Source organism: Oncorhynchus mykiss, chromosome 3, assembly GCF_057628025.1.
Source record: "Oncorhynchus mykiss isolate SJ-2025 chromosome 3, ASM5762802v1, whole genome shotgun sequence".
Classification (NCBI taxonomy): domain Eukaryota; kingdom Metazoa; phylum Chordata; class Actinopteri; order Salmoniformes; family Salmonidae; genus Oncorhynchus; species Oncorhynchus mykiss.
The window spans coordinates 35593179-35619231 of record NC_143024.1 but is presented as its reverse complement, the minus strand read 5'-3'; the positions used below and the strand labels follow the sequence as shown (position 1 = coordinate 35619231).

At 43.1% G+C, this 26053-nt stretch overlaps 1 protein-coding gene across 4 annotated transcripts in view; it reads right to left on the bottom strand.

Annotated features, from left to right (window-relative positions):
• Window positions 1-60: 60 nt before the first annotated feature.
• The window catches only part of LOC110514864 (platelet endothelial aggregation receptor 1), a 32084-nt gene continuing 6091 nt past the window's right edge, over window positions 61-26053 (bottom strand). For 2 of the 4 annotated variants that reach the window (XM_036972869.2, XM_021594024.3), the window contains 22 exons: window positions 13940-14050; window positions 13589-13690; window positions 13387-13487; window positions 13029-13121; window positions 9914-10160; window positions 8402-8507; window positions 8076-8212; window positions 6086-6298; window positions 5751-5925; window positions 5444-5564; window positions 4824-4987; window positions 4375-4477; window positions 3841-3987; window positions 3574-3705; window positions 3292-3420; window positions 3027-3152; window positions 2570-2779; window positions 2285-2391; window positions 2031-2160; window positions 1808-1864; window positions 1339-1536; window positions 61-816 (listed from right to left, as the gene is read on the bottom strand). In XM_036972869.2, the coding sequence (XP_036828764.2) occupies window positions 674-816; window positions 1339-1536; window positions 1808-1864; window positions 2031-2160; window positions 2285-2391; window positions 2570-2779; window positions 3027-3152; window positions 3292-3420; window positions 3574-3705; window positions 3841-3987; window positions 4375-4477; window positions 4824-4987; window positions 5444-5564; window positions 5751-5925; window positions 6086-6298; window positions 8076-8212; window positions 8402-8507; window positions 9914-10160; window positions 13029-13121; window positions 13387-13487; window positions 13589-13690; window positions 13940-14050 (3052 nt within the window). In that variant the 3' untranslated portion in view covers window positions 61-673. The remainder of the gene's footprint in view (window positions 817-1338; window positions 1537-1807; window positions 1865-2030; window positions 2161-2284; window positions 2392-2569; window positions 2780-3026; window positions 3153-3291; window positions 3421-3573; window positions 3706-3840; window positions 3988-4374; window positions 4478-4823; window positions 4988-5443; window positions 5565-5750; window positions 5926-6085; window positions 6299-8075; window positions 8213-8401; window positions 8508-9913; window positions 10161-13028; window positions 13122-13386; window positions 13488-13588; window positions 13691-13939; window positions 14051-26053) is intronic. The other 2 variants (XM_090229082.1, XM_036972877.2) reach the window with 1 other exon arrangement.

The following is a 26053-nucleotide window of genomic DNA, read 5'->3' as shown; positions in this document are numbered from 1 at the left end:
GATGTGTGATATTAGATTTCAAGTAGCTACTTGAGTACAAAATACTTATAAACAAGTGTATACAATGTTCTGCCATTTTATGTACATTATATACAACATATTGCATGATTACATTGAAAAACATTGAGGAGCTAGCTGTACAAACGTGCTCTGGATTTCCCCAAATTGGAAGCTGACATTCTATGGAATATAGGGGAGGGGAAAGGGGTTTGAGAGGACATTGTACTGAACTACTGACATCATGGAGATATAAAAATGTATTTCGATTGCTGTCCCAGTTTGTCATTCTGGTTAAAAGGCTTGTATGCCAAAGCATGTGCTCCAAGCCAAGTCCCTTCATCTGCAGTGTGACAATAACATTTGAAGGAATCCCAAGTTTGGTCAAATTCAAATGTATGCCCTCAGACTGTGATATTGGCATCCTCAAAGCCTATCCCTGCATGCCTTGGCCCTCGAGTCTGGATCACAAGTGTTTAACGGTGGAGAAAATGCCACTTTAATCCACCAGAGGACAGTGTTACTATGTAAACCCACTTTGTCAGGTTGCCCTGACTGTCACTGGTGCAACTGACTGTTTTGTAGCCTTGAATAACCCCAAGACAATTTCCTACCAAAGTTTTTGAATGGCAGTAAAGTTTTTCTTCTGATTGTGATGTTCAGAGTAGGGCTGGTGTCATTGGGGCAGTCTCCTGCATGTGGGAGAGGGTGGGCGTCGGACAGGTGGCAGGTCATAGTGTCCTGGGATGTGGCTGTTCACAGGTAGGTCATAGTGATTCTGGGGCTCCTGCTCTGGGACCTGGCCAAGGGAACTGCGCTCTGAAAAATGTGAAATAATCATATTGTAATTACCCATCTACTGGAGTTTATATTTCTGATTGTCTTGTGTTTACTAAAATAATGTGAATGCTAAATTCAGGATCATACTAAAAAAATATACCGTATGATTCCCCTGGCATAGGAATGAGGTTATTGCTATGGTCAATCCATTCTCCAGCCCTCATACTGAGACTTTCCAATCCACTCCTGTGGTTTCCTCCCCTCTCCCTTTCCTCACATGACCTCTGTTTCATTTCCATGAAAACAGTTCTGCTCAGTCAACCATGTGTTACGGAAACCCATCCATCTCATTTGTCAACCCAGCCCACAAACCCTTGTCTATTTGCACAGGCTAACGTTTATTCATTTTCTCTTGAGTATGCTATGTGAAACCTAAACGTTTTACATAGTGATAGAGAATTGTCTGTTGTTTTGCTGTTTTACATGCTAGCATAGCCAGATATTGCATGTATACTACCGATTTAAATTGGAAGGGTCCTGAACAACAGTAGAGTAACCCACCTCTGCGTAATGTTGCTGTGCTGAATGGTGGAGGGCTGATCTCCGTGTAGGACCTCTCATGGGGCACGGTCGTCCTCATCTCCATGTAGCTGCTCTCAGGAGGGCCGAAGGGCAGGCCGGGCAGGTCTTTAATGGTGGCGTAGGGGTTCTCACTGTTCAGAGAACTGCTGCTAGCTGCCACCACAGTGTCCTTCAGCTCTGTCACAAACAAGGGGCAGAGCGTAAAAAGTTAACAGAGGAGCTGACTGGCTCTGGGTCAGCCAGGTCACATGTAGCTTGTAATCTGGTGATGGGTTGACAGTTCAGGCATTATTTATGTTAAATATGCCACAAAAGGAAGGCAGGTGTGAAAATGGATTGATGGAAATGTTGCCTAGAGTAGTTCTAGAGAAAAGCAAGCATATTTCATGTTAACTTGGAGTTGCTGGAAATGAAGGAGAAAAGGGATATAGGAAGCATGGAAAACTACCTTTGTTGTAATAAAGGCTGGCACTGTAGCTATAACTGCGGTCAATGCCAAAAGCTCCTGTAAACATTAAACACACATTTGGTATAATCTATTTTATTTATAGCAAACTCATAAACGACAAATAGCCTGTCTTGGTATTAAATCAATACCAGGTGATGAAATGGCTGAAGATGAAAGTTGGTGAAGAACGGGCAGTTTGAAACAGGCAGTAATAAAGACAGACCTGGTTCTTTGCCAGCCTCATGGTGTTTCCAATCTGCAGGCAAAGTGGCATTGCTCTCCACCCCAAACAGGCCTCGCCCTCTCTCCCTCTCCATGTTCTTCACGTTACAGAAGAGCTGGTTATTGGTGTTCTGTTTGAAAGACACCAATATTAACCAATCGGACATCATGCAGCTCCTCTCAAACAAGTATATCCAGTATAAAGGACACAGGGGTGTAACAGAGTTGACTCGAGGTGACGGTAATGACACTTGCCTTGATGGCGCGGTCCTGGTTGTTGGGAACGTGTGGTAGAGGGGGTCTGCCCCCAGTCAGTGTGTGGTAGCTGGGGTTGTAGTAGTGGTGGTAGCTGTGAGGTACATCTGAGGAGCAAGAAGGGACATGACATCAATAACCAGCACTGTATATAAAATACATGACTGTGTATGAATAATAACCAAAAATTATAACCGCTATAGTATGGATACATTACGTGGTCAAACTGTTCGCAAACATTTGTTCTTTAACATCTTTTAAAACAATGCTGTATCAATACAGTACCTGGTATTGCGTATTCGGAGTTGACGGTGCGTGAGGTGGAGAAGGAGACTGTCGGTGTGTTGGCTTGCTTGTCTTTCTGCCGGCGGCGGTAGAGCAGTAGCAGGGCCAGCAGCAGCACCACCAGGATGACCAGCACCACGATACCCACGATGGCCCCCCAGGAGTCCCTCTCCCCCGGGGACACGGGCACCATCATGCTCACAAAGCGTTCTGTGGAGCACAGAGAACAAGGGTCATCACCGTCACAGGCCCTCCAGTCATCACTGTAACAATGCTGAATGGCCTTAGGTAGACAATAACCAAAGTTTCATTACCGTCTCATTTAACTGGATTGTAGCAGATTCAATAGACAACAATTATAGTCTGGTAGCTATGGGCAACAATATGTCATGACTAGCTTGTAAACAGATGTGTGGTTCGTAACTGTTCATTGGGTAAAGGAGAGACCATACCATACCTTTTTTGCAGTCGATCCCTGGTCCTGATTCACACACACACTCCCCTGTCTGTGGGTCACAGTAGAAGTTGGGTGGGCAGGAGCAGACTTGGGCACAGTTAAGGCCAAACATCCCAGGACGGCATTCTAGAGGCACAGGGTGAGATTCAAAGTATGACTCATGTATTTGAACTCTTTATAAAAAAAAAATGTAATTGATTTCAATCAGTAAAGGCATGTGTGATACAGTATATTTTATTTTAAAAATTCATTGAGCCAGACTTACGTGAAGTACAGTCAGGGCCTGTCCATCCTGGGGGGCAGAGGCAGGACCCATCTTGATGGTTGCACGTTGAGTTGTGGGCACATCTACACACTCCAGTACACTGCTTACCATAGAAACCCACTGGACAGGCTAGGAATTACACCAAAACACACGTCAAGGTCAAATATAATACACACATAAAATATTCAACATGTCAAGCATTAAAGTATGCCAAGATGCTGCGGGTTTTCTATATATATATATGCTAGTTTGACTATAGGTAAGATATGGGTTAGTGCTGACCTTGTTCACAAAGGACTCCAGTGTACCCGAGGGTACACACACACTGGCCTGTGACATGGTGGCAGGAGGAGGAGTGGGCACAGGACGGGCATGTTATACTGCACTGGTCACCATACACACCCGCACTGCACACTGAAAGAGAGATTGATGATGATGCATAACAATTTAGCAAGACATACAATTTTGCATACGAATAAGACTGATGGTGATAGTGACATTTTCTACTTATTTATATAGGCATCAATATCAAGCATTTTCTGTACTCACTATGCTGACAGGTGGGTCCCCAGTAACCTTGGCGACAAACGCAGGCACCGCTGTGTGGCAGACAGGTGGCGCTGTTCTGACAGAAGCAGCTCTGGTTACAGTGACGTCCCCATGTACCCTCTGGGCATGTCTGGGCACAGCGAGCACCTAGGAGAGAGAAGCACACACAAGACAGAGAGACACACAGAAAGAGAGAGACACAGAGAGAGAGAGACACAGAGAGAGAGAGACAGAGACAGAGAGACACAGAGACAGAGAGACACAGAGGGAGCGAGAGAGAGAGAAACCAAGAGAGAGAGACACAGAGACAGAGAGACACAGAGACAGAGAGATACAGAGAGAGAGACACAGAGACACAGAGGCAGAGAGAGACAGAGAGACACAGAGACAGAGAGACACAGAGACAGAGAGACAGAGAGACACAGAGAGAGAGAGACACATAGAGAGGTTAAAACCTGTAGATCACATTGGACTGACTAATTTCCAGGACCACATCCAAGCTGACACAAACTCAACGGGGGCGTCGGTGCTTACCAGTCCACCCTGGCAGACACTGGCACTGCCCGCTGGCACCCTGGCAGCTGTCTGCGTTGAGGCAGTCACACCTCTTCAGGCAGCCTGGCCCGAACGTGCCCATCTGTACAGTAAACACATGCCAACAGCGAAAGCATCGTCAAGGGAATCCCTGAACCATTTGGCCAGCACAGTCAGAGTCAAGCAAACTGTACTTTGGCAAGATACACTGTAAATACATCATAGTTGGCAGATTAGCATTATTGAGGAAAAGGAGGACTGAAGATAAGGGGAAGTCCAGAATATAGGCTTATGGATGCACAGAATGAGCTACAGTAGAGAGATAAAGATGGTGATTATAGTATGAGTAACATTTCTAATCTATTAAAAATCACATCAGGCCTATGTTACGTTAAGATTATGTTACCTTTTAACAAATGTTATAGCTACAGTATTATACTGGCACTTACGGGGCATGGTTGGTCGCACAGGGGCCCCTGCCAGCCTGGAGAGCAAGTGCAGGATCCGTCTGCTGGGTTACACAAAGCCACATTGGCACACTGGCACGTGGCGTTGCAACCCAGGCCCCAGGTGTCCTTAGAACAGGGTATGGAGCAGTACCGCCCTCGCCAGCCTGGAGAGAGACAGAGAAGGACATTTTGTAAAGGAATCATACATGTCTGTGTCTGTCAGTCTGTATGTTTGTCTAAACGTCTTTCTGTAAAGAGGAGCAGCCATTTTGGAACAAAATACAGGTATGCTTCTGAGACCTATGACTTGATTCAATCTGTATCGCTGAAGTTCAGCGTTACAGCATGATTGAAATGTAAAGGCAATGTTCCCGCGTTAGCGGTGACTGCATTCACGGTAAACGCTGCACATGTCGGCTCAATAGGAAATCCTGTTTCCTATCCTGTCAGATAGCGCAATCTGTAACGCTTCAGCGACACCGATGGAATCGCGCCCTAACTGACTTGTTCACAGACACACTCACAGCGCTGAGCAACGTCTGCGTGTCTGCTTGTCCCATCGGAGTAGAGATATTATGACTATTCTCTCTCAGTCAGACTGTCTCTTATCAGTGACTCACCCTCTTTGCAGAAGCAGGTCCCATCAATGGGAGAGCAGTCCACTGAGTTGGAACAGGAGCACTCCAGAGAACAGTCCATCCCATAGGTACCACTCTTACAGGGACTCTCACAGTGAGCACCCTACGCAACAGACATAAGCAGGTTATAACAGTTCACAACAGCAGAAAAACAGAATATATGAAATATGAGTATACATTTTTGCATGCATGTTTATTATCTTAAGTAAATAACCCAAATAAATTATATTTTAGTTATTGTCAGTGCCATCCTGTGCCCCATTCAGTGCTGTCTGTCCTAATCACTCACCGTGTACCCAGGGGCACAGTGGCAGCGCCCGCTCACACTGTCACACACCCCTCCGTTGACACACAGGCAGGGCTCCAGGCAACCATGGCCGTAGTAACCACGGGCGCAGGTCTCGTTGCAGTAAAGCCCCGCCCAGCCAGGCTGGCACGTGCACTCGCCTTTCAGTGGGTGACAGCTAGCCAATGGACAGAGGAGAACATGGTCACATGGGTGAGCACAATTAAACAAATCTAAGAGTTATAAACAACAGAATAATTTAAAAACTATTATGGGCCTGTGTGTGTGTGAATTGTAATGTGTGGCAGTATGTGTGTGTACCCTTTGTTGATCCATACCTGAGTGTGTGTGTGTCGTGGCAGAGGCAGGTGTGTTCACAGTGAAGGCCGTAGGTGCCGTGCCTACACATTCTCTCTCTGCACTGGGGTCCACTGAAGCCAGGCTCACACAGACAGCCTCCGTCGATGTTAAAGCAGCGAGCCCCGTTGGCACAGTCGCACACACCCTTACAGTCCCGACCATAACTACCCACCTGACACTCCTCGCTGCACCTGTGGAGATACAACACATACACACAAATCAGGACATGCTCCACAACCAAAGTGGAATAACATATCTCTGAATCAGAAACTATTCTTGAAGTCGGAGGTTTACAAACACTTAGGTTGGAGTCATTAAAACTCGTTTTTCAACCATTCCACAAATTTCTTGTTAACAAACTATAGTTTTGGCAAGTCAGTTAGGACATCTACTTTGTGCCTTTCACAAGTCATTTTTCCAACAATTGTTTACAGACTGGCTATTTCACTTATAATTCACTGAAACACAATTCCAGTGGGTTAGAAGTTCACATACACTAAGTTGACTGTGCCTTTAAACAGCTTGGAAAATTCCAGAAAATGATGTCATGGCTTTAGAAGCTTCTGATAGGCTAATTGACATCATTTGAGTCAATTGGAGGTGTACCTGTGGATGTATTTCAAGGCCTACTTTCAAACTCAGTGCCTCTTTGCTTGATATCAAAGGGAAATCAAAATAAATCAGCCAAGACCTAAGAAAAAACATTGTAGACCTCCACACATCTGGTTCATCCTTGGGAGCAATTTCCAAACACCTGAAGGTACCACATTCATCTGTACAAACAATAGTACAATAGAGATGAGATGTACTTTGGTGCAAAAAGTGCAAATCACAGAACAACAGGAAAGGACAAAAGTATCTATCTATATCCACATTAAAACGAGTCCTATATCGAAAAAACCTGAAAGGCTGCTCAGCAAGGAAGAAGCCACTGTTCCAAAACCGCCATAAAAAAGCCAGACTACGGTTTGCAACTGCACATGGGGACAAAGATCGTACTTTTTGGAGAAATATCCTCTGGTCTGATGAAACAAAAATAGAACTGTTTGGCCATAATGACCATTATGTTTGAAGGAAAAAGGGGAGGCTTGCAAGCCGAGAGCAGTGTGAGGGAGGCTGTGCTTCCCAAACGTGAAGCACGGGGGTGGCAGCATCATATTGTGGGGGTGCTTTGCTGCAGGAGGGACTGGTGCACTTAACAAAATAGATGGCATCATTATGGGAAAATTATGGGGATATATTGAAGCAACATCAAGACATCCGTCAGGAAGTTAAAGCTTGGTCACAAATGGGTCTTCCAAATGGACAATGACCCCAAGCATACTTCCAAAGTTGTGGCAAAATGGCTTAAGGACAACAAAGTCAAGGTATTGGAGTGGCCATCACAAAGCCCTGACCTCAATCCTATAGAACATTTGTGGGCAGAACTGAAAAAGCATGTGCCAGCAAGGAGGCCTACAAACCTGACTCAGTTACACCAGCTCTGCCAGGAGGAATGGGTCAAAATTCACCCAACTTATTGTGGGAAGCTTGTGGAAGGCTACCCAACATTTTTGACCCAAGTTAAACTATTTAAAGGCAATGCTACCAAATACTAAATGAGTGTATGTTAACTTCTGACCCACTGGGAATGTGATGAAATAAATAAAAGCTGAAATAAATCATTCTCTCTACTATTATTCTGACATTTCACATTTTTTAAATAAAGTGGTGATCCTACCTGACCTAAGACAGGCAATTGTTACTTGGAATAAATGTCAGGAATTGTGAAAAACTGAGTTTAAATGTATTTGGCTAAGGTGTATGTAAACGTCTGACTTCAACTTTATGTATCCTATTTAATATCCTGTATGAAAGATACATGAACTGTATGATATAAACAACTTCTACCCAACCATGGGTGCAGGTTGAGTATATGGCACATGTACAGTATCTGTCTCCACTGCAGGTAGTTTGACAAACACACACCTGTTTCCAGTGAAGCCTTCAGCACAATCGCACTGGCCTGTCTCAGGGTTGCAGTGGCCCCGGTTGTGACATACACACTCTTGGGCACAGTTAGGACCAAACCTGCCCTCTGCACAGCGCTCTGTACACACCTCACCCTGAGGGAGAGAGAGAAAGATAGAGAGAAATAGAGAGAGAAAAAAAGTGGAGAGAGAGAGAGAAAGAAAGCGTACATGGTACGACGACAATAAAACACAATTGGGGATTGATAACCTCAAAATACAAAGATTTCCCATGTTGACCCCCTGATGCTGTGTTTGAGTCAGTGTAAGATTCAGGAAACGTACCGTCCACCCAGGGGGGCACGCACAGATTCCTTTCCCTTGGCAAATGCCCCCGTTCTGGCACGAGCATCGCGGCGGGCATCGAATCTTTGGGCATGCCTTCTCACAGCTGAGGAACATGGAGGAAAGAACTCTGAGTGGCAGCTCGACTCAGATTGTGTAGAGATTGAAATGTAGGGTACAAGTTCACGAGTTCCTATCTTTTTCAATTTAGTGGAATCTCTTTGTTATTCAGTGCATAAACATACAGGAAAAGTTGTTTAAGGACAAATAAAATGATTGCACTTGCAACAAATACTCAACTGTACACAGTAGAATTCATCAATAGTGGCACATTGCCTACTAGTGGTACATTGCCTACTGGTGCTTATAGTCAAAGGGCCACCCACCAAAAAAGGCTTCAGAAAAGGCCTTCCATGACCCAGGAAACAAAATTGCAAGGTTTCAACATCATTATGTAGATAATTGTATGAACACTGTGTGGTTCAAAACTTGTAAAAGTTGCGCATTGCTTAAATATTATGAATCAAAGATAGCATTTTGGGTAATTTCCCCTAGCAACATAATAAGGTTGGCATGTTTCACCTCGGTTACATTTGTAACACACTTTCCGTTGTCCATGCTTGCAGAAAGCAACTTATGTACCGGACCGGAGAAATCATGGACTATTTCGAGATAAGAAGCTGTTGAAAGGTCCTAAATAGATTCTCTCTCAGATGCCCGAACAGCGCATTATGTAGTTGTCGGGACCTTGGAATGTTTTCATATCTGTGTTAGCTAGCAAATGTTGTGCTGTCTTTAGTTTGGCTAGAACGCAAAGGCAATGATGGCTAAATAAAGCTGACAAAACATCCTGTACGGGTTCATCTGGATCAGTGAAGGACCGGTAACGTGTTGCTTGAGCTTATGCGTGGACAAACACCGAACGCACAAATAGTTCTGTGGGCCAGTGTGCAATAAAAGTAACCAATGTGAAACATAGCAATGTCGGAGCGTTGCTAGGGATATTATCCAAGATGCGCTATGATTCTGATGCTAAAGACGTAACTTGTACTAAAAATAACAAATTAACATGCAACTTTTACAAGTTTTGAACCACACAGTATTCATATTCATATCATTATCTACCTAGTTGTTGACATTTTGCCGTTTGTTTCCTGGGTCATGGATCAACATATGCTTTGTGGTTGGCCCTTGGGCTATTAGAGTGCTGTGCTGTTTTCTGACATTGGCAGTTGCCTCATATAAAGACTTTCCACTAATTCCTAGTGGTTCTCTACTCATCCTCAGAGGCATCTAAAACACAGGGTGTAACTAATGACTCATGCTCTAACCTAGTGTTTCAAGAGGGGCTCTTTTGCTGCATTGGTAGGATGGAATAAGGCCATAGGATATGGTAGAACAATTAGTGTACTGCCTCTCCATTTTGTCTTTCCAACCTTAACATACTATTTACTTTATATTGATACATATAGCTGTAGGCCTATTTGAGAGAGTGTTACTTCTACTACTCACAATGTACCAGTGAAATTTTCTCGACACAGGCACTCTCCGGTCACTTTATTGCAGGAACCCCCAGTTCCACACTGGCACTTCTGAAGACAGCCCTTGCCAAAGGTGACTGGTGGGCAGGGGTCCTCGCAGCGGTGCCCAATGTAGCCTGGAGGACACTGGCAGGTACCGGTCACAGGATTGCACAGGCCACCGTTCGCACACTTACACAGCTGACCACAACCTGGACCCCAGTGTTTGTCATCGCAGGCTGGAAGACGCACACAGACAGATGATTACAGACACATAAAAAAATAAACCCCATACAACAAAATATATGTAATCATATAAATATGTGCATAAACCAGTGGACTAGTGGACCAGTGTACAACGTTTTCCATCTGATATCTCTGAAAGGGTTTTCTTTCTATTAACTTAACCTGATGTAGTTGTATGGTGTTACACCGTATACTATACGTGATGTCACTGGGACCGTCATGTTTCAACCCAACAACAACAACAACAACAACAGCACAATAACCTTAGTAGAAGACAATGGTAAAGATCACTCCCCCAGGGACAATACATCTATCCATGTATAGTCATGAATTTCCAACAAAAAGAGACATAGTCTATGTCCAACTCTAGCCCTAATAGCTCCAGAATCCAATGTTACTGACTTGTGATTTACGATTGACAGGGCGATTTGCATGGAGCCAACAAAATGGATGAGGTTAAAATTGGGAATTTTACAGCGGCCTTTCGGGATGGCTCTGGCAGTTACCGCCAACCGGTGATTCGCACAGGGTTTGGATTTCAAACAGAGTTAAGGAGCGTCAGGGGGATCATTCCGGATTCCATGCGAACCAGGATCCCACATGGACACACACTGACTCCTCCAATGTCTCATCAATAACGCAGACTGACTGGGGCACAAACCCTATTCAAAGGAAAAAAAGATATCCCAATACAGGTGACGTAACTGATGCTTTGCACACAAGTGATGATCTCACTAACTATCATGATGACAACCATTCAATGATGGATTTATACTTGTCTCATTGAGGTTTGTGGGGAATGACATACAGTGTGAATGATCACAAACAAATCCTACTGTTCTATATGGACTCTAGTTGTGCTTGCTTCAGTCACAACTACTACTGCAGTAAAAACTACTAGTTCTTCCACGATGAGAAAAATACTTCTAGACAGCTGAAGCACACGCATTTTCTACCGCAACTGTTCCTTTTCTATGTAGTTTATAATGAGGTCTTCCACCCACCTCTCTTTCCTTCAGTCACATACAGTATGTACTGTGTCACAGTTTCAAGCAGAACTTATTTGACATGTTAAATGGAGGGTACAGAATGGCCAAATTAGGGTTTGGAGCGAAAACTACCACATAGCTTAGAAATGTTTATTAATCTAACTCCGAACAGGACCTTTTTCTCTTTTCTTTGTTTAAATGAATCAAACGTTTACTCATTCCCTGTGTGGGCATGCGAGAGATGCTGAGAGACTGCAGTTGGAGCGTGTGTCACATTGAGTTATGGGAAGCTCAGCTGGAGCAGCAATAATGTTTACACAGGCGTTCTCCAGGACGCCAATGGAGATTTAGTGAAGGACCTGCAGGGTACTAAGCCTTCTACTATCTGCTATCATCGTCCAGGCCTGACAAGGCTAGCCATGAGTGTGGGCAGGTGAACGTGATGGATTGGACACATAGGCTTTGAAGAGCTGTGCTAGGACCAGCTGGCTGTGCCCAAGCCTCTGCACTTACCCAATTTATAACAGAACCCAGACCTGTTCTCACATAAATTGTCCATATGTTTGTTTACATCTGATCAGGGTTCAAAAGTTACATTTTTTCAATTGATGCGCTCTTTAAAAAACGGCAAGTCTCCATTGTACTGTAAATGGAATGCATTAAGATATGGTGGGAAAATTCCTCTCTTTCCCCAAGTGTATTGTCCGAGTGGTGGTGGAGATCTCGTCTACATCCAACCACAGCATTATCTCCCACATATCTAACTGAACCACATCCTTCTCTCCCCCATACCCTTCTTTCTCACACACCCTTCTAGAGTATATCACTCTATTCTTAAGTATCAAAACTCAACCAGTCTTCTTTTCTGTACCCAACCCCCCCAACCTCACCCAATATGAATTATTCCATCACAATCTCTCTTCCCCAACAGTCTCTTATTAACATACATGTATTTATTTCTCTCTTTCTTCCTCTCTCATTCTCTCTGTCCACTTCTCTCTCTCGCTGCCTCTGGCCCCCCTTCTCCCCCTCTCTCTTGGTCCTTCTCTCTCTCTCCCTCTTCCTCGGTCTTTCTCTCAGCTCTCAGTGCTAAACCTCAGCCTCTCTCTCTCATTTCCCACAGCTAGCTCAAAACACAGGTATCTATTCCAGAAAGTGTCAGCTCTCATTCTGCCAGTGGGCTTTATTATAGGACTCAGCAGTATGGGGCCCGAGGCCAGCACTCGTTTGCCCAGAGAGAGAAGGAGAGAGAGACAAAGTGGGAAAGGGGTAACATTTTCCATTTCCCCTTCCCATCATCCCCTCTGAAGGCATCATACTCCACCAGCTTATGTTAAGCCCTCCATTCAGCACTGTACTAGGGACCTGGTTGAGTTCAGAATAACACTGGCATTGATTAACTAGGAGTTTCTGGGATAAATAAAATGTCAAACATTAATCCTGTGCTGAGATGGAGCTATTTGAATTCATATGCAAACTATACATTTTTTAGCATATGATTCCAAAAGTGTATACTTGCAAAATACGGAAAATATGGATTTCCATCCCGGGCCCTGGGTCTAAGCATGCAGTATAGGTTGGGGAGCTTTGGGGATGTTACATACTTGATGTAGCATAAAATGTCAAGTGCCAGGAAGGGGATAGACATAGTGTCCTCCTGGTCTAATAAACTGTTTTCTGGACTGTGGCTTACTTCAATGATGCATAATTGTTTATTTGGTCCCTTGCTGTTTCCATTGGAAAGCCCTATGTGTGATTGAGTGTTGTGTGTGAGGATCAGTTTTTGAATAATGGTCACTTGTCATTTCCTGCAGAGTGTGTGTGTGTGTGTGTGTGTGTGTGTGTGTGTGTGTGTATGTTGATGTAACGCACCACTGGAACAGTCGTCGCCACGCCAGCCTCCCTCACACTGGCAGCGGTCTGGAGCAACACATCTCCCATGGACACACTCCTTAGTACAGCGGGCTAGTGATGAAAAACACACACAAACACACTCTTAAGTAGACTAGAAGGTTGGTGGAGATATTATATATATATTATGTAACGCATGCATGTCAACTCTCCAGAATGTAACCAACTCAGCAACCAAGAACAAAATTGGATGAATTCTAGAAATCGATGGTAAAATATGTAGAAATGTAATTCATTGAAATGCTACTGATGAATCCAAGTGAATCTTCTACGTTTGTTTTGATATGCTAATAAAGAAAAGCCATGACGTTAAACTTACGGACACAGTTGTCTCTGCTCTCGTAGTAGCCAGGGCAACACTGGTACCTCCGGCGGTAGTCCATCTTCACCGCCTGTCTGTATGCTGTCTTATAGGTGATCCTGGCCAACACAAAGTCAAATAGAGAATACTTCCTGTTACCCTCTGACCTTATGGACACAACCAGGAAGTAAACAGGAAGTGAGTCGGCAGGCTGTGTTACCTGTGATGGGTGCATCTGTAGGAGGTGCGTGGCTCAGAGCAAGGTTCCTCTGTCACCTGGTCATAAGGGTGGGCATACGACTCCTTCACTGAGGTTGGGAAGCTGTATGAAAGGACAAAATGGACTCAGACATGATAATACACTGACAGAACGAACCCATCGTGGTCTAGAGTTGAGACAACGTGAAGTTCATATTTTGAGCCAAGTGTTACATCTTCAATGATAAGTGCAACAACAAACAATAAGTTAGCTACAATTAAACCTGCTGCTACTTCTATTTCTTTCTCACACATTAAAATGTGCTCTCTTCTATTCTGGTACTATGAAATGAGATGAGCTACACTGACTTACCTCTCCCATACGCTACACACGTTGGGGTCCCTGGGGTTCAGAGACCAGGACTGGCCAATCAGAACGCTCAGAACCAGCAGGACGGTACAGGTCTGCAGTGACTGCATGGTCCTGAGGAGAGAAAGGGAGGAAAAAGGTTGTGGAGGATATTTATAATGCCTATCCATGGGAGCAATGGCAGTGATAATAGGCTACACATTGAAAGCATGAGGACCAACATTTGAGGAGAGGGTTAGTTATTAAGGATCAGGTTATGAGCAGGAAAGGGGATAATCAAATACCTATCTTTTTTCTATTCTCATTAAACAGCACATCAAATCATACTGTCTATGTTAAACTGATACTTGTCAGTTTTTTGTTTGGCACTGCTTTTAGCCCGCCATCTGAGTTACAAAGATATCAAACACTTCACAATGTAAAGAATATGAACATTTATCTGAAACCTTCCTGTAGTTTAAAGCAGTATCACCCCTTGTAAAAGAGTTCATTAAACACTAAGCAGAGGTAAGGCAGCGGGCCAGCATTGAGCCGTTTACCCAAACCCTCCCCGTCGCGCTCCCTACTCTCCCCATATGGCAACTTAGAACAGAGGAATCTGAACGGTGGTGTAAAGTAAAAATACTTTAAGGTCCTACTTAAGTCGTTTTTTGAGGTATCTGTACTATACTATTTATATTTTTGACAACTTTTACTTTTACTTCACTACCTTCCTAAAGAAAAGTATGTACTTTTCTCCGTACATTTTCCCTGACACCCAAAACTACTTACATTTTGAATGCTTTGCAGGACAGGAAAATGGTCCAATTCACACACTTATCAAGATCCCTGGTCATCCCTACTGCCTCTGATCTGGCGGACTCACTAAACACAAATGCTACGTTTATAAATTATGTCTGAGTGTTGGAGGGTGCCCTGGCTATCCGTAAAAAAAAAAAAAGATACTTAAGCATATTTAAAATCAAATATATTTAGACTTTTACTCAAGTAGTATTTTACTGGGTGACTTTCACTTTTTCTATAGTCATTTTCTATGAAGGTATCTTTACTCTTACTCTCAAGTGTGACAATTGGGTACTTTTTTCCACCACTGAATCTGAGAGAGCGAGAAATAGCGAGCGAGCGAGACAGAAATGGATTGGGGGGAGGAATGCGACTCCAGCTACCATCCTAGCTATTATCAATCAGAGCAGGAGAGAAAACTCCACACTCTTCCGCCATGTCCCCTTCCACACTCACACCATCTGGATCCAATCAAAACGCAGACCCAGGGGAACGCCCAGTGATGAGGACCAGAGCAGGCTCTCAGGGAGCGGCAGAGAAAGTGGTCTTTTTCCCCCAAAACTCCCATGGACATTTTGGTAAGTTCAGCAACACTATAGCATGGGTCGACTGAAGGGCCATTCCCCTCATCGTGGGAAAGGGACAGTCTTTGGAGGATGGACTCATGTTGACATAATATTGGTCAAGGCTATTTATTCCCTTCTGTTTTTCTAATAAGTCCCCCTGACAAAGTTAGTGTGCTGCTTCTCAGGTCACCAACGAGGATGAATTAAAGAGCTTGGGGTATTAAACTATTTCTATGACTATTCCAAAGGAGATATTCAGCATTTATTTCAGTCAAGCAAAGAGAGGAACAACAAGGCACTTAACTAAGTCTAGGTCTAGCCCATCACAAGGTTTCCTCCTCCCCTTACAACGTAAGGTTGTGGTTTTTCAATAATGCCATGTTAGGATCCCTTTTAGGGGCTTCAGCCTAAGCATTTTCCTAATCAGAGTAACAAACAAACTGCAGCCACAGCCCAGCAGTCACACTAAACCTAAATCTACAGCTGTAGTTATGAGTTGATTTGGCACAATGCTCCCTGTAACATAAATCAAGTACATTCACGATCTGCTGCTTTTGATATATCACCCCTCACAACCCTCCTGTTCTCTGTGTCAGGAGATAATACACATTCTGGCACACACTCTAACGCCTTAAAAAGCTGCACCACAAAAACAGGATTTTATAAGAAAAGGCATATGGTTTTTATTAAGAGGAGCAATCGACTTTAGCAGCCACTTCATTGGACTGGAGTAAATATTTTTCACTTGCTTTTTTATTTTTAATTGAGCTTCATTAGACAAAGTATTGAAACCGCATGGGAATTCTTAAGTGCTGAGAAAGAGAGTGTAGGTTTAATGGGTGCAGACCTGAAGAGAGAAAGCTCTGCCTTGAAATGAATTTCAGCGGCAGTTCACATTACATGTTTGGGTTACCTTTAAATTGAACGGTAGGTCGGTAGATTCAACTGGTACGTAGGTAGCATACCCCTGCTCAGGGAGATCAAGGGGTTCAGGTCCTCTCTCCACCAAAAGTAGGCTTTTATTCTCTACTCCACCCATACATGTGGGTTGATTATAGAATCCTGCCCAAGCCTTTGCTGCTGAGAGTACACTCTTATTAATCTCAACCTACAGTTTATTATCTTTTAACTTATCATCTTTTTTCTATAATCTTTATAAAAATCAAGATTCTTCTTCTGTGTTGCTTTATGCAACCAACATAAAATAAAAACACACACAGATGACAAAATATATTTATGATGTTACAAGTGATAAGTGCAGATGGGCACCAGATTTGGCTCTACATATATTTTAGCTCTGGTCCAGGGTGTATTCTGTACCAGAGCTACTGTACCTCTCTACAGTATGTGCCTTGAATGGTACAGAGATGGTTCTGGACCTCTAACGCTGCTGCCTGCACTAGAAGGCTTTTGGGTTAGTTTCAATGAGCAAAGCAGACCATCTCAACTGGACTTTCATGCAGCCCAACACACACACGCGCACACACACACACACACACACACACACACACACACACACACACACACACACACACTTTCTAATACTTTCATCGATAGCTCATTTGTTTTTCATGTTCTTAAAACGTTCTATGCACAAAATGAGTCCCACACGTTGAAACGAGTACAGAGAAACAATTCATAGTATCTGAGTATATTCGCTAATTCATTGGACTTGTCTTGGCTCACAATGTCAAGCGCCCCAGAACTGAACAAGTGGCCCAGGCGTGTGCAGATCGTACCAACTGGAGAATGCCCTAATGTTTAAAAGGGCCCCACAATGCTCTTTCTAGAACTGCACAGGGATTTCAATGAAAACAAGGCCCAAATGAAAACAGATGTACTCGTGTCACATTAATCTTGCAAAACCGAGACACTCTTATGCATGTTGTTACCATTCAATTTCAGTCTTGCAAAAGACTCAGAAATGAGACTAAGGAAAAACATTTGATTTGGTTTCACACATCTGAAACCATTGCATTCAGTTTTCATTTAATGACAGCTCTGGAGGCTACTCACATATATTTACTGAAACTCCATGCTCGTCCTTTATTATTATTATTATTATTATTATTATTATTTCATCTTTATTATTTCATTTGAACCATGCAATATGCATGCTATAGCGATTCATTCACATTTACTGAGTATCCTAAAGCTTCTTGTCTTCCAAGACAATCCAGTCTTGAGTGGCATGGGGTCTTAACGGTCAATATTGGATAACAAGCTTCTTAAATAAGAGTAGAGACTTTTTTTCATTCTGTCAGTAAATGGTGAAATTCTAGACACTGCACATGGCACTATTTAAATGCTGCTTGCCTGTTTCCCTCCCCTCTACTCCTCTCTCTTTGGGGTTGAACTGTTAATTGAGGTAGAAAATATTAGTCACTCTTTGGAACGGAGCGTTGTAAAGGAAAATAAAATTGAGAGAAAAACACATTGGTGTGGATTGATGACAGAACGAGAGAGAGAAAGAGAAAATAGAAAAGGAGAAAAGAGACAGAGAGAGAGAGAAAGAGAGAGAGAGAGAGAGAGAGAGAGAGAGAGAGAGAGAGAAAGAGAGAGAGAGAGAGAGAGAGAGAAAGACAGAGGGAGAGAGAGAGAGAGAGAGAGAGAGAGAGAGAGAGAGAGAGAGAGAGAGAGAGAGAGAGAGAGAGAGAAAGAGAGAGAGAGAGAGAGAGAGAGAGGGATGCCAAGGACAACTTGATTTTCATGTAGAGGGGTGCAATATCTAAACCAGACTAAGACACTAAGCTACACAATATGAAGTCTCAAGTTCATAGTAATTTCTCAAAGTTTCTCCTGGGAATCTCCTGGCAGTGTAAAATGCTATAACAGTGTTACATGATCAATAATATGAATATCATTTCTAAATGTCCAAATGTTCCAAATTATTGAAGCCAAAGAGAGAAAAATAACACAGGAAAACAGTTTACTCACTTCAGTATTGCATTCGCCACGTGTGCACTGTGCAAAAACGATGGGTTAAGCGTCAACACTTTGTAATGAGGGCAATATCCATTCAACAGCCAACTCCTATATATGATTCTATGATACTTAGAAGGTAACAACAACCAATCAAAGGTCAATGTCACCAGCTGCACTGTTTTCATGATAGATTGTAGTTGAACATTATTCAGAAAATATGATTTAAAAAAGCATCAGCTAAATCATACAGGTACAGTATATGATTTTCAATGCATATCACTTAGGTAATGTAACAACCAAAACTTGTCAACGCGATATAACTGGCTGAGCGCTTCTGATGATCAATTCCCCTGATTAGTGATATCAAGAGCCTTTTTAGGAAAAATATAACCATTTCAAACTTTAGACTTTGTGTCATCAATTTACATATGAACTTTAAGAATAACAAATCCATAAAAGTGCTCTCAATTTGACAAGGATTGCCAGCTGGAGTGAATAAAATGGAGAGCTTGATGTGTCACTCTAACCACAGCCTATAGCCCAGACTCTGCAGCATTAGCCCCCAGCCCCTCTACCCTCCATTAAAACACAGTTACTGTAAACTGGATTTAAAACCCATAATCCTTTGCATCTGGGATTTCTTCATGGTGCGCATGAGAGATTTGGCTCCTTCGACCACAGCTAGGCTGGCACACACTCCCTTAGACGCTGTAATGCCACATGTTGGATGGATGGGTGTGGGGGCAAAGGGAGTAGGCACCATCAGCAACCCTTTGGGAGAATAGGAACTTGATGGAAGAACTACACACCACCCCACACCCAATCTTTCAAATTCATACTTTCAGAAACATTAATGTTTTTTTGCAAATCAGAAATATATGTGGTGTGTAACTGTTGATTTGGTAAATTTCTCAGATTTATCCATAACATCTTTTATTGTTTCTTGAACATGACACATTTTGCGGGTGTTTACAGTGAGGCTTTGTACATTAAGGGTGGTACCGGACCACAAGTCTCATCCCCCACACACTGGAACATTCTGAGTGGAAGTCTTGGCAGCTCATATGCTGTTGATGGCTGTCGTAGGATTTGCGTGACAACGGGATGAGGAGGGGTTCGTCTTTTGGAGAGTTACTTCTCGGAAGGCTGTATTTTGCTGAGTGAGCTTGGAGCTGCAGGGTGTGCTGTCTTCTGTAGGATTCATGCGAATGAACTATGAGTTCTTGAACTTTGACCTTTGACCTGAGAGAAAAAAAGACACCTTTAACTTTTGGGTGCCTGCTTCTTTTGTCTTCCGTTTGCAGACAAGTTAAATGTGTTATTGTATCTCAGCAGATCTGTTTGATGCTTTCGTTTTACTGAATGTTCTCGGAAAAGCACAGACGTAAACATTTTGGATGCAATTCAACACAGCCTCTTCAATTCAGTGACATATGCTTAATGGTGTCCGCCAATCTATGCTAGAGTTTGAGTCATAGAACATCTCTCTAATACTTTGTTAAATCAGGGTAGTTGCTATGGAAAAACAAATCAAATGGTCCCTATGTCAATTGTATGTCATCCCTATGTCTAATTTCCTCAATCATAATGTTGTACTTCATGCTCTTTTCTTATTTTATTCATGTTGGCTCTTTAACTCAACTTCTGTCTTGCTTTGGGATCAGATTATTGTGGGAACCTCTACTTGAATGAAGTATTCTAGATGATGTGTATCGTCCTCAGCTGATCTTCTCATGACACTACCAGACATAACACTCAGCTTATTTTTTATTTTATTTATTTTTATTTATTTATTTATTTATTTACTTATTTTTTATTTATTTTACCCATTTTTCTCCCCAATTTCGTGGTATCCAATTGTTTAGTAGCTACTATCTTGTCTCATCGCTACAACTCCCGTACGGGCTCGGGAGAGACGAAGGTTGAAAGTCATGCGTCCTCCGATACACAACCCAACCAAGCCGCACTGCTTCTTAACACAGCGCCATCCAACCCGGAAGCCAGCCGCACCAATGCGTCGGACACCGTGCACCTGGCAACCTTGGTTAGCGCGCACTGCGCCCGGCCCGCCACAGGAGTCGCTGGTGCGCATTGAAACAAAGATTTCCCTACCCGCCAAACCCTCCCTAACCCGGACGACGCTAGGCCAATTGTGCGTCGCCCCACGGACCTCCCGGTCGCGGCCGGTTACGACAGAGTCTGGGCGCGAACCCAGCGCCCTTAACCACTGTGCCACCCGGGAGGCCCTACACTCAGCTTTTACACATACACAACAAGGCCGAGAGGTCACAAGCCTTTGAAATCTTTAGTGGATCATCAGAAAACAAAAACAACCCCAGCTAAACACTTTGATGACCAATGATTAACAACTGACAAAAGCACTCGTGTCTAAGTCAGGGATGGGCAACTAGAGGCCCGTTTTTGTAGGCCCATGGACCAACCTAAAAAAATATATATTTTAAACTCAGTCGGGGTCTCAACTTACTGTTGAGAATGAGTAGAATCGTAGAAATCACCACGTTTCGATTTCGGCGCGCATCATTTGATGCCAGTCAGTCACTGACAGTCACTCATTTAGCCCATGTCATCTAAAAACTATTAGATTGGTAAATTAGTCTAGCCAGTTATCTAAACTAGTAGTAATCATGGTCGAATTACAGACCCGGGGAGCCCCCATTGATGGTATTAGTCACTCTCACTCTGATATTATATTAAAAACTGCAAACATTTGTCTCCACCCTAAGGCAAAAAAATGTCACTTAGGGCCCCAACAAAATGTCCCTTAGGGCCCCAACAAAATGTCACTTAGGGCTCCCCAAAAGGCTAGGGCTGGCTCTGACTGCACGTGTGAGTATGGATGTGGGTACGCAGAACCGCGAGCCACTGCGACCCCTCACATTGAGTTCAGATTTTTGGTGGCCCCCACCCCAATCAAAGTTGCCCATCCCTGGTCAAAGTTTATCAACTGGCCACTAGTTCAACTTTTATGTCAAAAAATAAAAGACGAAAAGTAATTTATTGAACTTGACCTGTTTTTAACTTTTGATATATCACTTTTGGATGTCTGTTTCTTTAAAAATGTTATTGAACCTCAGGGAATCGGTTTGATGCGGTCAAGATTTTGAACTCGATTCAACACAACCCTTCTCAGCAACAGCCTCTTCAATACAGTGACATGCTGTACGCTTAATGGTGTCTGCCAATCTATGCTACGGTTTGAGTCATAAAATACTTCTCTAACACTTCATTAAATCAGGGTAGTTGCTATGGAAAAATAAAAATAACCTTCAGTATGTCTGTATGTCAACTCTATTACCTCACACCTCTTCTCTTCTTCTGCCTAACACACAGGGCCGGACTACCGCATTTGGGGCCCCGGGCCACCGTCCTCCAGGGGAAATGAGCCACGGTTCAGAGAGAAAAATGTGCAGTTTTATAATACTATTCTAAACATTTTGTCATGAGTCTGAGAGAACATTTTGCAGCTAATTTACAGCTAATTTACAGCAATTCTACACATGTTGCTATCATATGCTATCTGGGGGAAATGAGGAACACGCACCCTATTCTTTTGTGGTCCAGGGCCTGTGTGTGAGCAGGGACAGATTACCGAACGGGCATGCAGGGTACATATTTTGCTAACATATGCTATGTGGGGGTCCCCAACATCCAGGGGGGCCCAACCCCCCAAAAAGAAAAAGGTTGACGGGCCCCAGACCTGGAGGTCGAGGGGCCCCCAAATACCAGATGATTGGGTCAGGAGGTCTACATGATGGTCACACCTTTTCCTCTACTCCTAGAGAGCAGCTCTAGCAGTCTGATAAACCAGAGTTGGGGTGTATGTGTTAGACTCTATCCCTGTGATGTTGGTCATGTGGTTCTGGTGTAGGAAGCTTATGTCATAGGCACTGTCAATAGGGTGACACTGAACAGACTGAAATAGATAACGGAGGTAGGGTTGATAAGGGTACCATGGTAATGCTGTTGTTTTGGGCCTTATGAGAACATCAACATGAGCTCTACACATGGCCGAACAGTCAGCCATGGAATATGTGCCCTATGGTGTTGTTAAGGTAATACTTGAAGCTAGTTCATGCACGGTCATTCAGACCTAATATATCCATATGATGAGGTCGGTATGAATGCCTGGCCAACTGAAACGTGTTGTACTGACACTCTGGGAACACATTCTCTCTTGTTGTGTTGGGCGTTTGGCCAAGTTGAGGCCTCTCTCTCCAAGTTGCGTCGCTCCACAGTGAGGGCTTGTGTGTTCTCGTCTGCAACCAGCTAGCCACACAGTGTAAACTACCTCTAGGGCCGGCACACTCCAGACCATAACCACAGGCAGAGTGACTGTGGTTTCGTCGGTCAGGGAAAGTGTAGGGGTCCTCACAAACACAAACACTCCGGAGTACTCTAGCCAGAATAAAAACACATACATATGTACAGTACACCCCAAAACACTCACCTCAGATTAAAAAGCATAGTTTGGGTCTTAATAGTATTTTTTTATGCAAGCTTAACTATATGAAATGGTGGAAAACCTAAAATGGAGGCCCTGGCTGAGGTTTTGGAGGGACATGACCATACAGAGCAGTAATTATATGTGCCGTAATGTCCTGGGGATCATAATGTGTGCGGAGACACATACGCTTCTTGTTATAAAAAAAGAGAGGCTTTCCACAAACCATAACCAGAAAACACAGGCTTGATTGTAAACGCACACAGCAAGAACACGGTCGACAGACCACACCATTAGCATTATTGTGAGACCATCGCAGAGATGGCTCCAGCAACAGTTCAGGATTCTGGATATGTAATTACCATAGACTCAAGTGGTATTATTCTAGAGACCACATGCGTGTACAGTGAGCTTTCATAGTGAATGTACCTCCATGCTGGAGACAAGCTGTTTAGTACAGTTTAGTTGGTATAAAAGAACAATCCACTAATCCTATAACCCCATCATTATAACCGAATCCTCAGCTGTAGATTAATATTTACCATAATTATCCTCAATAAATACTGTAACATCCTGACATACAGGTCTTGAATATTGAAACGATAAATGACTACATCATTTGAGAATTTCACAATTACACAATTTGTGTTATGACTTTCTAGACATCCTGATAACCATGACCATTGAAACATTCACAGGAATGTTGATTGTTCTGGTGTTGTAGTATGAATCATCATCAGAAGCTTGTTTGTTCAGAACTACCCCTTCCTTTGCTCTTCCTGTCATACCCTGTAGTGAAATCACCTCTCCTACTACAATAGGGTGGTGGCATTACAACAGGAAGTTCCCTATAGTCTGAAGGTCTCTGTGAGTCACCCTGTGCTGCCCTGGACCCCACAATTCTATTGTTATACTACCCCTTGAATCACTTCACACATGATGCCATGATCATGATGCTCGTCCAAGTCATTGGGAGGAAAGTTAGAAAAGGGCCTTGGCGCGTGACAGTGAAGAGATATGAGTCTGTAAGGTGTCAAGGTTGTTTGTGTACAAGAAAGAGGGGTTATAAACTCAAGACACCAGTCACACCTCAACACATCACCCTCCTCATGATGTCACACTTCACATGTAAATGTACATAATTCTATGAACAAAAGTGGACTTCATCATAAATATATATAAATAACATCATAATGTGTATGGTACTTTCTAAACACAAGTGACCGTCGCACAAGGCCGGACGTCAAGCACAGACAAAGAACAGCTTAGCGTACTTACACAAACACACTGGATGGACAGCCAGTGACCACAATAATATAGCTACCATGACCATTGCCAATTTGAGCTAGACACTGCAGATTGCAGTCTTTCAATATTCCTCGAAAATGTCCTCTACCAGTCTGTCCCACATCGTATCTATTTTTCCATCATTTCCACCACAACAACGTCAATCTAATTTCCTCAACCCTGATTTTGTTCTCCGTGCTCTTTTCCTTCATGCTGTCACTTTCACTCAACTTCTCTGTCCTTTTCAGCGGCCCAGAGTATTGTGGGAACCTCTAGTGAATTATTCTAGATGATGTGTATCGTCCTCGGCTGATTTTCTCATGACACTACCAGACACAAAACTCAGCTTTTCATCCATGATTGTTTTCCTCTGGGTTCTTCCAACATACACAACAAGGCCAAGAGGTCACAAGCCTTTTAAATCTTTAGTGGACCATCAGAATACAAAAAAACCCAGCTAAACACTTTGACCAATGACTAACAACTGACAACAGCACTTGTGTCTAAGTTCATCAACTGGCCACTAATTCAACCTTTATGTCAAAAGATAAAAAGACCAAAAGAGAGTAATAATGTTATCTTGACCTGCTTCTATGGTCCTCAAATGACGTTTGGTTTTTCTATAGGCACTTCACTTTTGTTACGAAATCAATCCTCCTCCTTATGATCATCCAAGTCTAGAAAAGCCATGCCTGTTTTATGACCACACTGTAGTCTGTGCACTGTGCACATCTGGATTTACTACACTGGCGGTGGCAAATTCAAAAACACTCTCTGCCTCTCGTACTTCCTCAATTTTGCGGTCTGTCAATCATTACCCAATTAATCATCGGCCGTAGAGCAGCACTAGTACAGTATTCCAATAATGTTTTGTTCTGTATTTTCTCACTAAGGGAAACAGCCAAGCAGAATGTACTCTAACAAAAGGAAATGCTGAACTGATGTGGACAGCAAAAATTGCCTGGTCATCTAAAAAAACTTCCATCACACATCCACATAAACACAGATGGGCACATACAGAGACCTACAGTGACTTCATTGAGGCCTCACATGCCCTCCCCCACAACAAGCGTGTGCACTCACACTTTCCATCTCTAGCCACTATCCCCTTTCCCTTGGCTGAATCCCATGCATATTGCGTACTACTGTAGTCCCAGATGTTAGCTGCAGTCCCCTCTCCAGCGGCAGGGTGTGGTGTCAAACCCCCTCTGCCTTGGCTAACACGAAGGCTAACGGAACCATGGTCTCAACAGGACCCACAGCGGTCCTGATAGGTTACAGTAACACAGATTTGGATGTTACAGTATACCTTAGTTGAAGTATTTCTCCAATACAGGCATGATCATTCCTAATATATAGGTTTCGGTACAATGCAAAACTTTTAGAAAGACTAAAGACAACCCAAGGAATAAACAAAGATTTTCCACATTTAGTGTAACATGTACATTCATACACCAATCCTTCAGTATCCCGTGAATGAGTATCTGATTCAGTGTCTTCTTCAATAACACATGGTTCAAGCACCAGACATTTCATGCCATGGGCCCAATGAATGCCAATGCCCAATGAAGCCGTTTTTACATCAATATCACATTTCTTGGTAACAATTAAGTACCTTACTGGAATAGATTTCCATTCAAATGGGCAAAAATTGCGTTTTATCAAAAAATTATATCTCTCAAATAAAAAAATTGCTAGGACTGTCTGGGAGTGGTCTGAGTGGGAAGGGAAAAACTGAAAACTAGCTGTTATTGGCAGAGAGGTTTGGAACGCTGTTTGTTATTCGTCTATTAACCAATTTACCCCATGTCACCATGGAACACCAAAACTCCCTCCCATGCAAATCTGCTGATTATAAGGTCCTGTGTATATTGTATTTTCAACCAGCTCACATTTGTTCATACTTTTACAGTGTTAGTTTCATCAGCTGTTGTATTACATGATACAAAACACAGGAAAAACTGAATTTTGACTGCACTGGGCCTTTACATTGTTTTTTACTTCACAGTTCTATGAAACTGAGAGCAAATTACGATAACAGACTACGACCATGCAGCATCTGCTTTCGATTAAGACATGCCTTCTAATGTAACT